The sequence below is a fragment of the Oreochromis aureus genome, linkage group 23 (assembly GCF_013358895.1).
Source record: "Oreochromis aureus strain Israel breed Guangdong linkage group 23, ZZ_aureus, whole genome shotgun sequence".
NCBI classification, from domain to species: Eukaryota; Metazoa; Chordata; class Actinopteri; order Cichliformes; family Cichlidae; genus Oreochromis; species Oreochromis aureus.
Window position 1 is genome coordinate 26,952,695 of NC_052963.1, and position 14,999 is coordinate 26,967,693.

General features: G+C 38.3%; 2 protein-coding genes across 2 annotated transcripts; both read right to left on the bottom strand.

Annotated features, from left to right (window-relative positions):
* Positions 1 to 1,184: 1,184 nt before the first annotated feature.
* On the bottom strand, positions 1,185 to 8,010 carry f7 (coagulation factor VII). Its single transcript, XM_039606996.1, has 8 exons — positions 7,871 to 8,010; positions 7,300 to 7,463; positions 6,265 to 6,289; positions 5,885 to 5,998; positions 5,153 to 5,299; positions 2,665 to 2,771; positions 2,322 to 2,442; positions 1,185 to 2,065 (listed from the first exon to the last, which is right to left on the bottom strand). Exons 1-8 carry the CDS (start codon positions 7,941 to 7,943, stop codon positions 1,473 to 1,475), a joined length of 1,344 nt encoding a protein of 447 aa, XP_039462930.1. The 5' UTR covers positions 7,944 to 8,010; the 3' UTR covers positions 1,185 to 1,472.
* A 446-nt stretch (positions 8,011 to 8,456) lies between these two features.
* On the bottom strand, positions 8,457 to 14,607 carry LOC116325018 (coagulation factor VII-like). The gene is made up of 8 exons (XM_031745818.2): positions 14,509 to 14,607; positions 12,831 to 12,994; positions 12,613 to 12,637; positions 12,347 to 12,460; positions 12,131 to 12,271; positions 11,041 to 11,129; positions 10,397 to 10,517; positions 8,457 to 10,003 (listed from the first exon to the last, which is right to left on the bottom strand). The coding sequence occupies exons 1-8, from the start codon at positions 14,597 to 14,599 to the stop codon at positions 9,456 to 9,458; spliced, it is 1,293 nt and encodes a 430-aa protein (XP_031601678.2). The 5' UTR covers positions 14,600 to 14,607; the 3' UTR covers positions 8,457 to 9,455.
* Positions 14,608 to 14,999: the final 392 nt, after the last annotated feature.

A 14,999-nucleotide genomic window follows, 5' to 3' on the forward strand; every position in this document is an offset into this window, starting at 1 on the left:
CCAGAAAACAGGGGGTTTTCAAGATGAGGGGTCAGGGAATATTTATATAGTCCACGCCCACTGATCATGTGCTTTGCTTTAATGGTCGGTAAATAAAACCTAGGAGGATATCTCATTCCCTCTTTAAAGTCATTCATATTAAGGCTACGTTCATGAATCTCACACACGGTATGAAAGCGGGGGGGGACAAAACGCTTGGACACTGCTAGCACGGGGCGCCTACAGAAACGCAAAGCAGGAGATGAAGCATAGCTGAATGTTTCCAAACCAACTTCATTCTAAGCCAAAGTCTAGAAAATATGGTGAAGCATATCTTCCCTTTGGTTTCACCTGCACAAGTGTCAAGGTAGGTCTCCCCTGCAGAATTGGTTTTCCCTGTGTCAGGAACACGCGCTGGGCTCTTCAAATCACGGACAAACAGTATCCCACAGTTGTTTATGTTTGTAAACCCATTTTGCACAGAGAGGCATTTTTTGAAAAATGTATTGATAGCGATGTTGAATATTATTACACATGAAAAAACAACAACTAAATGGAGGGACAGTAATTGCGTGTGTATATGTAAGCGTGTAAAACCTCAAAATAGACAGATTAACAGTATTTTGTCTCTATCTCCCATTCTGCAATTCATCTCATGTAAACAATAACGTGGCGCACAGCGTGACGTGAAAAAAGGCACATACCTTTGACGTTGCGTGACAAACTCTGTATTCCTCTGTAAACGGAAAAAAAAGAGTTTTAAAAAATCTCCGTTTTCGGTGATAGGAAACACCTTTTAACAAAACAGCTGCGTTTTCAAAAATACCCATGTAGGTGCGGACGTAGCCTAAAAGAGTTAGTAGTTTATTTTATTACTACCTGTAATTTATTGCAGATTACTTGTATTTGCTTAATTGTTTACTAAATGTTTGAGGTATGAAAGAAACCGCAATGGAGCAAAATATGGGTGTGTGTGGTTGGAGGATGTGTTTGTGCGTGTGCGTGCGCCGTGCACGCGCGAGAAGGGGGGAGGCGCAAACATTTTTTCTTGAAAAACAAAGGGGGACCTAGCAAAAAAAAGTTTGGGAACCACTGCCTTAGCAGGTGTCTGCAGGATGGGAAAGGGGAGGGTTAAAATCGTGAATAGCTCAACATGGCAATTCTAAGTGTTAATTGTCATTCTGTCTACAAAATGCAATGAAAAATGCATTCACAAGGCTCATTTTAATTAAAACAAATCCAATACATTGTTTTATCATCTGTTCAGAGAAAAGCAGTAAAACATCACATTTGTAAAAGAATGTTTTGTGTTTTTAACGATTTGATGAATTTTCTTAAATATGTAGAACTGATCAATTGAAATCAAACCACCAAAATTTGTAAGTGAAAGGCTTTCTGCAAAGTCTTTAATGAGAACCTTAGCAGTCAATCAGAAAAGTGAAAACACAGTATTTGGTTATATGAGCTATGCTAAGCTAAGCTAATCGGGTCTTTCAGGTGGTAAGGTTGTGCATCAAAGTCTTGCTGCTGTTCCTCGGTTGATCTGGTGTTGCCGTCCGGTTGTGGATCCACTCAAGGTAGTTGGACACTCGGGTGTAGATGCCATAGTTCCCCGGTCGGGCGCAGCCCTTCCCCCAGCTGACGATCCCCAGCAGGAAAGTTGTCGTCTTATACTGGGTCACCAGGGGTCCACCGCTGTCACCTTTACACGAGTCCTGACGACCTTCAATATATCCGGCGCAGAACATGTTCTGAGTGAGCACTACGCCACTCTCATCGACACAGTCCTGCGTGCGGATTCGCGGCACCTTCAGGCGTCGAAGGATCTGTGCAGTAGGCCCATTTTCGCTCCGCCTCCCCCAGCCACTCACCGTGTGCAGCCGGATCATCCAGAGCACACGGGTGGATAGATTCCATGTGGGTAGGCAGACTGGGACAGCATACTGGGTATAGATGATGGGAGATGCCAGGCGGAGGAGAGCGATATCATTGTCGGCAGTGCTTGATACGTAGTTTTCATGCATGATAATCTCAGCCACCTGGATGAGCTGCTCAGTGCCTTCATTTACCGTAATGTCATGCTCACCTGACAGAAAGAAATACAAGGCGGCTCAGATTTAATCCTTTGAGCACAATTCAAAGTTAAATTGAGATTAATTAACAGTGATTTGAAGTATGCTTGTGTATTTTCATTGTATAATGAAAAGATTTATAGACAGGTAGCCTCCTATTTTTTTAGGGTTGTCATCATTTTAAGAGGTTTAGACACCTGTCACAGTCTCCTGTTCTCCATAAGTCATGCTTGCTTGAACAGACGGCATATTTAACTGTGAGATTCATACCTGCAATGACTTTCAGGAACTGGACCTCGATGTCTTCCATGCAATGAGAAGCTGTGATGATCCATGTAGGTTTATAAATCACTCCTCCACAGAAACCTTTTCCTTTATACATCAGCAATACCTTCACACAACACAAGAGCACATTTTGTCTGAGCCTTCAAAAAGGATAAAACACACAAAACTAAATTAATATTTGTTGTTCAGAACCAAAATCTGGTTTCAATAGAATCTAAGAGATTTGATACCCTTTTATGTTAGGAGACTCTCTGCTACCCTGGACGCTTAGTTAATAATAAATCAGACATATTTAAACCGATGAACTCTTCCTTTATCTTGGGCCTACCTGCCAGGGGCATTCACCTTTAGGACATACAGTTCCTCCAACGATTCTGAGATGCTCCTCCTTTTTTTCACCCTGCAGTATGGGGACCATGCCACATGTTATCGGCTCTGAAACAATAACAAATTATTCATTATTGATTTCATTTTACAAATAATATGAAACTGCAGCTCCAGTTTAACTTCTACTAGTTAAAGGTTTTGCTGGTACACTAGAACTACTTACAGTGGCTTGCAAAAGTATTTGGCCCCCTTGAACTTTTCCACATTTTGTCACATTACAGCTACAAACATGAATCAATTTTATTGGAATTCCACGTGAAAGACCAATACAAAGTGGTGTACACGTGAGAAGTGGAACAAAAATCATACATGATTCCAAACAATTTTTACAAATAAATAACTGCAAAGTGGGGCGTGCGTAATTATTCAGCCCCCTGAGTCAATACTTTGTAGAAACACCTTTTGCTGCAATTCCAGCTGCCAGTCTTTTAGGGTATGTCTCTACCAGCTTTGCACATCTAGAGACTGAAATCCTTGCCCATTCTTCTTTGCAAAACAGCTCCACAACTGCCCTGTGATGGCCTCAGAGGTTGTCTAAGAGAATGTTGGGAGCAACAACACCATGAAGTCCAAAGAACACACCAGACAGGTCAGGGATAAAGTTATTGAGAAATTTAAAGCAGGCTTAGGCTACAAAAAGATTTCCCAAGCCTTGAACATCCCACGGAGCACTGTATAAGCGATCATTCAGAAATGGAAGGAGTATGGCACAACTGTAAACCTACCAAGACAAGGCCGTCCACCTAAACTCACAGGCCGAACAAGGAGAGCGCTGATCAGAAATGCAGCCAAGAGGCCCATGGTGACTCTGGACGAGCTGCAGAGATCTACAGCTCAGGTGGGGGAATCTGTCCATAGGACAACTATTAGTCGTGCACTGCACAAAGTTGGCCTTTATGGAAGAGTGGCAAGAAGAAAGCCATTGTTAACAGAAAACCATAAGAAGTCCCGTTTGCAGTTTGCCACAAGCCATGTGGGGACACAGCAAACATGTGGAAGAAGGTGCTCTGGTCAGATGAGACCAAAATGGAACTTTTGGCCAAAATGCAAAACGCTATGTGTGGCAGAAAACTAACACTGCACATCACTCTGAACACACCATCCCCACTGTCAAATATGGTGGTGGCAGCATCATGCTCTGGGGGTGCTTCTCTTCAGCAGGGACAGGGAAGCTGGTCAGAGTTGATGGGAAGATGGATGGAGCCAAATACAGGGCAATCTTGGAAGAAAACCTCTTGGAGTCTGCAAAAGACTTGAGACTGGGGCGGAGGTTCACCTTCCAGCAGGACAACGACCCTAAACATAAAGCCAGGGCAACAATGGAATGGTTTAAAACAAAACATATCCATGTGTTAGAATGGCCCAGTCAAAGTCCAGATCTAAATCCAATCGAGAATCTGTGGCAAGATCTGAAAACTGCTGTTCATAAACGCCGTCCATCTAATCTGATTGAGCTGGAGCTGTTTTGCAAAGAAGAATGGGCAAGGATTTCAGTCTGTAGATGTGCAAAGCTGGTAGAGACATACCCTAAAAGACTGGCAGCTGGAATTGCAGCAAAAGGTGTTTCTACAAAGTATTGACTCAGGGGGCTGAATAATTACGCACACCCCACTTTTCAGTTATTTATTTGTAAAAAATGTTTGGAATCATGTATGATTTTCGTTCCACTTCTCACGTGTACACCACTTTGTATTGGTCTTTCACGTGGAATTCCAATAAAATTGATTCATGTTTGTGGCTGTAATGTGACAAAATGTGGAAAAGTTCAAGGGGGCCGAATACTTTTGCAAGCCACTGTAAGTGTTCTAAGCAATTGTTTATACACTGATGACACACACACGTAGTGGTGGGGATGTTGGGGGTATAGAGGGCTGGTTTAAAGTCAAACAGGAATTTCCTAACTGTTTACTGCAGCAGGGAGTCCAAAGGTTGATTAGTGGGGCCTGTGTGAACGGACAGGATTTTCCTGTAAATATATAAACTTCAACGCAATGATGTTCGTCAAACTGAAATACCTGAACAAATATTTTCACACACACACACACACACACACACACACACATTTTCTGCAGCACTGGAAAAATGTTAAAAAGTAGGGAAAAAGTGATAGAAATTCTTTAATTCTTCAATCATCTGATTGTTTACTAGAATCAAATGATTATTTTCCTTAATTAAAAAAAATTAACATTTAAAGAATCATATACACACACAGTTATGTAAAATATTGGTATGATGGATAAACTAAGACAGAATAATTACCAACATCTAAATATTTTTACATATTCTAACCTATGTTTTTGTCTTTCACAGCAAATATGGGTTTCTAAAGAAAACTTACATAAACTTTGTTATCGCAAATATGAAAACAATTGTGCTGAGAACATACAAAACATTTTTCACATTTTGTTTTTTACAAATCATTGTCCAACCTTTTGCGATGCAACTCCGTCCATCAACATGGAGAAAGTAGCCGTCTGCACACGAGCAGTTCCGTTTTTTTTGGAACTCGTCTTCTTCACAGAAGTGCTCACATTCTCCGTTCTCCACCCAGCAGGTATCGATCTCAGCTTTCACCTCTAAAGAAATGTTCATAATTAAATTATGTAATTTGTTCATTTAATCACAAAAAAGTAAAAAGAAACTAAATGATATAAAAAGCAAATAATGATTATTTCAATTACTACAAGTAGTTTTTCATAAACTGGCGGGAGGAATAATTAATTTTGATAAAGTACGTGTTAAAAATTACATATAGCTTAAAAATAAGCCAAAAACTTTGACTATTGTTTGATAACAATTTTGTAAGTCATATACTTTAATTTTATTCAGCATACGATTAAGTAAAATATTACAAATTATAATTATTATGTATAATTATAATTATAAATAATATTACACAAATTTTATTTTTAAATATCACTTAAATAATTCACAGTTTTTCACCATCATGAATTGTGAATGTAATTTTAGTTTGCTGATATTATGAGATTTTGTGCCTTTATACATAAGTGTTTCTTTTTCTGTCTAACAAAATGAAATTTCCTTCTGAAAACATAAGCTAAGATATAACATAGCTAAGCTAATTTAAATAGAAAATACTTCACATTACAGCAGCCAAGTGATGTGAAAAATAGCTTGAAAAGTTAATAGTTTTTACTCACCAAGCTCACAGTTGACTCCATGGAACTCTGGCAGACAAAAGCAGATGTAGGATGAAGCATGAGTGGAGCAACTGCCTCCATTCTGACAGGGATTGGAGATACAGGGGTTTGGTACTATAAGACAACACAGAACACAATGATTTGATATGACTGTATCACATTACATGGTGTTATTGATGATCTCTATATGGGAAAGCTCCTCTTAAAATCTACATTATAATTTATATTTTACGTTAAATGTATTAAATCTAAAGACAATTCACAAGTTGACTTGCTGGAGTTTCTGAAGGTGGGACATAAAATTGGTCTCCAAGATGTATGAGGTGCTGCGCTAAAAAAACATTTTATTCCAGCTACTTTTAACATGGGAGATTGCTTACCATTGTACGTTTTCCAGAACTCATTCTGAGGAGACAACAATTACAGCAATGTGAAAAAAATAAACCAGTTATCAGACAGAAACATCGGGTCTCCAACAAAGATATGGAAAATGCAACAAATCCACAAGAAAAACACTTCAGCTGTGAATCCTGCAGATGTTTAGCTTCACATTAACTTCTCTATAGCTTTGTTGTGTGTCATTTGCTTAGATTTGATCTGCATCTGCTTGCATCTGTGTTTCATCTTTGTGTAGTGCTTTAGTCTCTGTGTTATGTTTGGCTCTTCTTGGACAGCTTCTCTTTGTTTGTGGTAAGCCTGAGTGTCTGTGTGGTTGTTATGAATGTCTTTTAGCCAGTTTGTGATTATGTAGTGTTTTATAAGATTCCTTTGGCCACTAACTTAAAATGTTCTTGGTTATCTGATTGATTTAGGCCTACAGCTATTCACTAAAAACTAAACTGGGATTTTATTCAAAAAATAGGTTCAGATAAACTGCAAAGCTTTGACATGAACATAGTTTCTTAAGTATTTCTGGAACATTTCACAAACTATAAATCACTGCCCCCTAACAGCCAGTGGGATGGCTTCTTCCCTCAAGTTATAACGGAAAGCCAACATTAGTAACAACATTAAGTTTTGTTTATGTAAGTGAGAAATTGAATAATACCCTCTCTATTCCTACAAATGACTACGACAAGCTTGTCCTCAATGTCTAAGCATTGGAAGCATCCCAAGAGCATCCTCATGTGTTCATGTGGCCAAGTATTTGCCTCTGTTTGTGTTGCTAATTATGAATTGCCATCAATTTGCATGTTTACATGAATTAAATGTCTTAAAACTAGTCAGTAATTTACTGGAATAACATGGCTTCAGTATTTAACAGTATTTAATTTAAGTGTCAATAATTTAAATCTATTCTTAGTTCACACATGTCAAATCCCAGTCCAGTTTTTTTTCCATCTGCTGTTTTCTCCTGTCATGTAAAACTTTATAGAAAACATGTTCAGTGAAGTGAAAATTTAATTTGATTGTACCGTGAGCTCGGTGTGCTCAAACACCTCCCTGGCCTCCTCGTACGTGCACTTCTCCTCTATACACTCCCTCTTCAGGTCTCCCATCTGCAGCTCCTCAAACCAGCCTGAGTTGTACCTCCGAGTCCGAACCAGAACGCCATTGGCTCGATCTTTATCCAGAAAGACTGCCCAACATTTGAAGAAGGGGAGAGTTCATCAGAATAGTTCTGTCTCAATCAGAGTTGGTCATCCAATTCAATTCAGTTTTATTCATATAGCGCCAAATCACAACAAGAAAAACCTTGTGTTTCTTAACACACTTGTTTTTAAGCATATACAATCCACCTTACACTGCCTTAGAAGCTCCACCTTACAATCAATGTTTTTATTTGACTCTGCTGTTTCATACTCCACTATGCATCAAATGTCACTGTTAACATGTTAATATTAACTCAAAATGATGGTCATTCTCATCCCTCTAACGACAAAAACAGAAATATAATGAAGTGGTTTCACCTCCATGTCACTGCTTAATCCCTGAGCTAACTAATCAATCAATCAGTGATCGATACGTGTAAACGTGTTAGCTCACCTGAAGCCAGCTGGCAGCTGTGAAAGCTGAAGACGAAGATGATGAAGACTTTCAGCCACATAGTTGATTTCATCAGAAAGTTGCTGTGCTGTGTCTTTGTGGGGCTTCGGGTCCAAAGTCCGTCCTGTTGGTGGTCACGTGATCAGTGGAGAAACCCGAATGATGAAACTCTGACCCAAAATCACTGAAAGTCTCTGCCTCCAGATTCCTGATTTTCACTGTTTCATTGATGAATTGGAGAAATTACGCAAACGCAGAGTTTCTTTTGTGTATTTCTGATATAGACGTAGATTTCAAACACCAAGCAGTCAAAGCTGAAACAACCAGAAAGGTCCTGCTGTCTTTAAACATGCCTACCTGAGTTCAATATTATTCTATTTATTATAACGTGAGGCTGTGTATGTATGTATTACATTTATACATTGTTTTGTCTTGTGTTTAGAAGGTTATTAGACTAAAATCATTCAGTCAAAAGAAGGATTTGACTGACTTGGCTTAATTTGTTAAAAAAAAAAAAAACCCTCAACAATAAACAGATATTTGCAGCCCATATTCCACAGCCATGGTAAACAGAAAGTACACACTGTTTCAGTTCTAAGATTTTATTTATCAGAACGTAGTGAAAAGTAGACCTTTGCAGGGCTTAGAATTAGATAAATACGACAAAACAAATTACAGTGTCATTGTATATTCAACAAGTATTAAGACAAAATGCAGAAGCAGTGCGTGAAAAACTAAATACACTATTACTTCTTCTATAGGAATTACGAAAGTAAGTAGAAATTAGGTGCTCATAATCAAATGCACTTGATTATTAATTATTATTATTAAGCCTCACATGGCAGCACATGTTTGGATTCACAAAGTTTCACCTGAACATACTACAACACATCTGGAACAGTGGTTCATTTGTTTCTTCACACAGTCTGAGGCAATTTCAAATTTGTTTATAAAGAACGAACAAATTCATGTAAGAAAATATTGATAAATCACTGATTTGTGTGCATGAAGGACCCACTGTTACTAAATGAGGCCCGCTGGTCCTAAGAACTGATGCATGTCTACAACAAAACAGTGGGTGAGGGGCATGAAAAGAAACGAAAAACACTGAACTTCATCTTTATTGTTAAAAACAATATTTCAACATGCAGAGTAAACTGATGTCTTTGCATCTTTTAGATTAAACTGATTGTTGGTTGATGGTTTACATTTACCATCACTATAGAAAACTTCAAAGTTTCAAGCAGATTAATTTATATCTATAAATACAGGCCATTTATTTACTTGAAAAACAAATAATTTTTTAGTTTGTTGATTTTGCAAAACTTTGGACTTTGTTCAGGACCACCTTCCTCCAGCTGACAGTCAAAAATTCTTTTTTTGTTCACAAAGCTTCTGAAACTAAATATCTGGCATTTTTTAGGTACATGGAAGTTAAATCTATTTGAGCACAGCATCAGAAAATGAATATTATTTTTATACATTTGTGTCTCCTTCACAATCATTACTGATCTAATGTTTCTAACACTGGATTCTTACTCTCTTTAACTCTTGAACTGCTTTGACACAGTGACTAAAACCAATTTTAGCCAGTTGCCATGACATTCTCAATCCAGTCCAGGAAGTTTGTGACCTTCGTGTAGACGCCGTACATGTTTTTTTGGGCGCACCCTTTCCCCCAGCTCACCACACCTGTAAGGAACCAGGTTTTCTTGTATTGTGTCACCAGTGGGCCCCCGCTGTCACCCTCGCAAGCATCCTGGCCACCACGCTTGAAGCCAGCACAAATCATGTTCTTGGTGATGTTGAGCCCGGTGTGGAGGCGGCACTCCTGCACCGGGACCCTCGGCAGCTGCAGACACTGCAGGTATCTTGAGGTGGAGCCAAACTGTGCCAGACGACCCCAACCAGACACAGTTGAGTGGCGGATGGTTGCCAGCGTCCGGGTGAAGGTGCTATTGCGGGCAGGAAGGCAGATGGGCATGACGTGGCGGCCCAGTTTTAATGGGCGGTGAAGCTTCAACAAAGCCAGGTCGCTGTCGGAGCTAGTCACGTTGTAGTCTTCATGGCACACAACTTTGAGCACCCGCCGCCACTGTTCTGTTTTTTCATCTTCCCTTATGTCATGCTCACCTTGAAAGCGACATTACTTTTAAATTCTACATTGAATTTGGAGCCAGAAGAAAAGTGAGCAAATTGAAACAAACTTGAACAACAATTAAGTTGACCTAACATACAGAACATACAGTTGACTCACAATATCCACTATGTTAGCAAAACCCATATACTGTTAGATACATTTTCAGAAACTAGAAAATGACACCTTTCAAATTAGATCAAATATTTGGACACAATGCTTCAAACAGACAAAAAAGCCTCTAAAGCGGTATGGACATTAAATAAAATGCTATCTGTAACCCTAAAATGAGTCAACAATGACCTGGTGAATGTTATGTGATTGAAGGAAGTAAGAGAGGCCAGACTAGAAGCCAGAATTTGAAGTTACCATTTTTCTAATTGTCTTACCAACAGTGATGTGGAGCATGGTGCTAGGTTTTTGATAAACACAGTGAGCTGCAGTTAAAATCCATCGATCTGACAAGACGATGGCACCGCAGGAGAACATGTGATTTTCAGTCAGAAGAGCCTGAATAAAGAGATAAAAAACATACAAATCTGGATTCATCTCCCTGTTTACACTGATTTTCAGTCCAGTTCTTGTGTAATTTGGCATATACCTCTGACAGGCACCCTTCCACTGAGACCATTTCTGATGAAGCGTCAGTGATCATCTCCTATGTCAGCTTAATTTTCCTAGTTCTTAAGTTTTAGGGATTTGATACCCTTCATCACCTGTAGATTTTTTGGGGGTTGGTTTTTTTTTTTTTTTTTGGCCTTCCACTTCCCCTTTTGGCCATTATTTGTCAATTTTCCTCAAATTTGTTTGATGCGCTGCACAGCATGCTGAAGTATGTCAAATCTTTTGGCTAATAGCTCTTTGCTAGTGGAGAAATGCCAATCAAACTGTGTTATTTTGTGATCACTTTGATGACAGTGTTGTTTCTACAAAACTTTTGCACAATACTGTATGTGTCTCTTTATGTATTCTAGTGGAACATTGTGTATCTTAGCTCATTTTACTGGAGATGGGGCTCTTTTCAAAGACTTACCTGCCACGGACAATCTCCTTTGGCACAGATTTTCCCATTAACAACCCTGGGGGTAAAATGTTGCTGAGGCCTTCCACAGACCACAGCATCTGGACCAGACAGTTAAGAGAAACCAAAAGTCAGCCTTTTGCTTCTGACACCCTGAATAATGCTAGCTCAAAGACACACAGGAATTAAAGTCAGTCCAAACTTGTGATATCTAAGAAACTTAAAAGTAGTTTTTGGGTGTAAATATCTGCTAAGAGGTTGATATACCATTCCCGAACTCTCTGTGAATGGTCCTTATGGCCATTGATCAATGGTCTTTCATCAATGGGCTGTGATCAGTGGTTGTTGATCAATAGTAATGTCAATTTGCATATTAATGGTCAAGGAACTGACCTCACAGCCCATTGTTCATTCAGTGCTAGTTTCAGTCAGTGTGCAAAGGTACTGTTTATAAGATTGGGGAAACCTGCAGTCAGGTGAGATTGAAGAAGTCACTTGAATGAGTGACGAAACGTTTCTCCCACTGAAAATGTTACGTCCAGATGAACAGAATCAACTGTTTGGGATTTCATTACCTGGATGATTGAGCTTGCATCAAGACTAGGTCAAGATGTTGTAGGTAAAGGTGTTGCTTAACATGTGAAACAAATCAATCAAATCAAGGTGCTGTGATGTCCCTGCTCACAGGTAACCTGTACAAATCTAAGAATGGACGTTTTTGTACTGTCTTCAATCAAGGGCGGGTTTAAATTAATCCAAGAGCATAAAGCTGGCCAATTAGAACTTGTAAAGCCTGTATTTTAAGTATTTGTGTTGGGTCTGCGCTTCCACAGGCCTCGCTAGTTTAGAGACTTATTCTCGTTAATGGCTCTGGGAGCTGAACGCTCCTCACCTGTTCCCTAACCAGCTTCAACCAACCAGTCTTCCTCGCAGCCTCCCCCACCACCAGAGTGGCTGGAGAGGTGGTCAGAGACAAAGGAATGTCTTTGATTCCATAGTTTGAACTAAGACTTACAAATTTAAGTAACACAGTGACAACATTTAACAATTTGACTCCAACAATTTGTACATGTGATTTGCACTGTGTGTTACTGGCTCAGACCTTCAGGCATGCAGGTACTGTTGTCCAGTTCAAGTCTGTATCCTGGAGCACAAAAGCACATGTGAGAGCCATCCTGAAGCTCTCTGCAGAAATGTTCACATCCTCCATTTTTGTAGCGACAGCTGGGGGAGGTTGAACGCACTGCAAGGGAACAATGATAACACTGACTTCCTCTGCACCAATTGAAAACATCAACAGACTTTTTGGACTTCCAACCTTTTTCGCAGTTGTACCCATGGAAACCTGGTGGACATTTGCAGATGTAGGTGTCGATGTTTCGAGTACATGTCGCTCCATTCTTACAGGGAGAGGACAAACATTTGTCTACAGCTGCAAACAGGAAGTAGCAAAGATTTTTATCATGCATTTCAACAAATGTTTGGAAAACTGATGTCTTGGTTACAAGTGTATAAAGAATTCGAGCACTTCTTTATTCGTAATATGTTTACAATGTTCGAAATGTCAAAGCTCAGACTGAGTACCTGTGTATGTCCTCCAGAAGTTCTCCTGAGTAGACAGAGGACCCAAATTCAGTGATAGTTAACAAAACAAATATACATAAACTAAAAACCATCAATTTCTGTCTTTCAACTACGGCAGCATCCATTCTTATATCACTACCTTGACTTCACTTAGTAACAAAATTTGGTACCAAGTGTTGTGGCATTTTCAATGCTTTTGTTGGTATCTTGAAACTGACCAGCTGTCGTGGGTGGGCAAAAATCTCCCTGGCCTCCTCATAGGAGCATTTCTCCTCGATGCACTCACGCTCCAGATTGCCTTGCTTGATTTCCTCCAGGAAAAAGTTTGCTCGACGAGTGCGATGGAGGAATCCGCTGGCCTCAGACTTTTCCAAACTCACGCCTTTGTGTAGAAATTAAACAGAACATGTCATGTCAAACTCTAGTTGTGTATGAGCCATTGTTACCAAAACCACAGAAAGCTGGTGGACCACAAGTGAACATAAGAGACATTAATAATGTTGTTTGCATAAGTTTCCTGTATGTTTACTAATATGGTTATTCAGTGTAATCCTGTATTTTTTGGTGATGAAAATCGGTCTCACTACATATTAACTCTTAAATCAGCATGAATAATGTATTTATTTTTGCGCTGGAACAGTTTAGCTGGGGTAGATACTGATAGACTTAGAAAAGTAAAACAGTGAGTAAGTACTATTAGTTCTGGTTATAAAAACATTTAAAAGAAAAAACAAATTGTTAGATAAGAAAAATACAATAACAAGTTGCTAAACTATTTCACTCAAATAATTCATTGAAAAAATTCATCTTTATAGATAAACAAGAAAAGGAAGATATTAAAGATTTTATTTTCAAATTATTTGCTAAATTATTTTTCATTAAATTGTATTTTTGAAGTTAATAAGAATAATAAAATGCACACATAATGTGCTTATTACACATAATTACACAGTTAATATTGGTATACAGTTGAAAGATGTTTGCATTTTTATTCTTGTTAATTTGACTGTTAGCTCACTGGGACCTAATTAATATTGTTTTAATATTTAAATGCAAACCAGATTTTAAAAAAGATAATACATTTTATCTACAGCATAAGTTTTATCACAAAGAACGTTGTTGTTAATATAATATTAGCAAACAGGAAAAGCCAACACATTTAGATACTTTTTATGTGTTTTTCCCTTGTTCTTTTTGTAACTGATTAGACTTTGTCCACTAAAAAATATGTAAATTGTCACAGATTTCCTCATATTTCTATATTTATAATGCTTTGTTTGCATAATTAATCACTTCTTAAAAAGCTGTAAAACATAATCTTTGATCATGTTATTTTTATGTGTTGTACTTTTATTTATTTATTTTTACTCATAATAATTTCCCATTTTTAGGTAATATAAATGTGTATTATAGAATATTTTGAAAACATGGCAGTTGGTCTTTGTTTTATAATAATAACAATATCACAATTTCACCTGCTACAACAAAAGACTTCCCTAAATGTACATGAATACATGGCTAAATAAATATAAATAAATAATGTTTATCTTTTATATTATTTACTCTGAGCTAGAAATTAGTTTCATTCCTGTTTTTTTTATATAACTGTTTTTTCTTTTTTGTGAAAAAATAGATATCCCCTCTCATATTTGAATGAAATAAAATAATAATCTTGAGTCTGAGTTTATTCAGTGTTCAGATTTATCTTCCCGAAATGTACCTGTGTTTATCGCTTCCCACTTCATTACAAACCAACATGCTAGCATGACTTTAGCCTCCCGATGTTTTGAGGAGCTGCTCAGACCTGTGAATGCCTGTCTGCCATCCCTAACAGGTGAAAACAAGTACAGAAAAAGACAAAGAAAATTTCCAAGAAGGAGAAGACATAAAACTGACCTTCTGGGATCCCAGTGCATGATGGGATAGAAGCGATGATGAGCAGTAGTAAGACGAAGAGACGCTTCGTGTCTCTGCTAATGGACTCCATGTTTGTTCTAAACTTATGAAAGGATCAAAGGTTGAGAACAAACAAACTACAAACCAGCCCCCGCTAAACCCCCAACAGTACAGCAGCAGGCTTTCCATGTGTTTTCCTCACAGTTTAATAACAGGTAAATAACAATAAAGAGAAGGTTTAAACTATTCAAATTACTGACTTTACAGATTCTGACTAGGTGATAAACTCACTTCTAAATGTATTACCAACTCCAAGTCTGGGGCACACTTTAAAGATACCATGATATTTATCACTGATTGGTTGGTGAAGTTCTGAAATGAAGACATGGCATTAACCAATGAGCACTCCCTGGTTAATCCTCCTTTCAGACTTTTAGCAAGACCAGAATTCACAAATTGATTTCCTGCAGATTTCTATAGGATTGAAATTC

What these genes read in the sequence shown, in the direction of transcription:
- LOC116325018 (XM_031745818.2), bottom strand. Translation starts at nt 14,599, where the DNA reads ATGGAGTCCATTAGCAGAGACACGAAGCGTCTCTTCGTCTTACTACTG. An exon ending in ATGCACTGGGATCCCAGAAG is followed by an intron (nt 12,995 to 14,508) that starts GTCAGTTTTATG and finishes TTCTACACAAAG; the next exon opens with GCGTGAGTTTGGAAAAGTCT. An exon ending in CATGCTCCACATCACTGTTG is followed by an intron (nt 10,004 to 10,396) that starts GTAAGACAATTA and finishes GTCGCTTTCAAG; the next exon opens with GTGAGCATGACATAAGGGAA.
- f7 (XM_039606996.1), bottom strand. Translation starts at nt 7,943, where the DNA reads ATGAAATCAACTATGTGGCTGAAAGTCTTCATCATCTTCGTCTTCAGC. An exon ending in AAGGTGAATGCCCCTGGCAG is followed by an intron (nt 2,443 to 2,664) that starts GTAGGCCCAAGA and finishes TGTTGTGTGAAG; the next exon opens with GTATTGCTGATGTATAAAGG. An exon ending in GTTCCTGAAAGTCATTGCAG is followed by an intron (nt 2,066 to 2,321) that starts GTATGAATCTCA and finishes TCTTTCTGTCAG; the next exon opens with GTGAGCATGACATTACGGTA.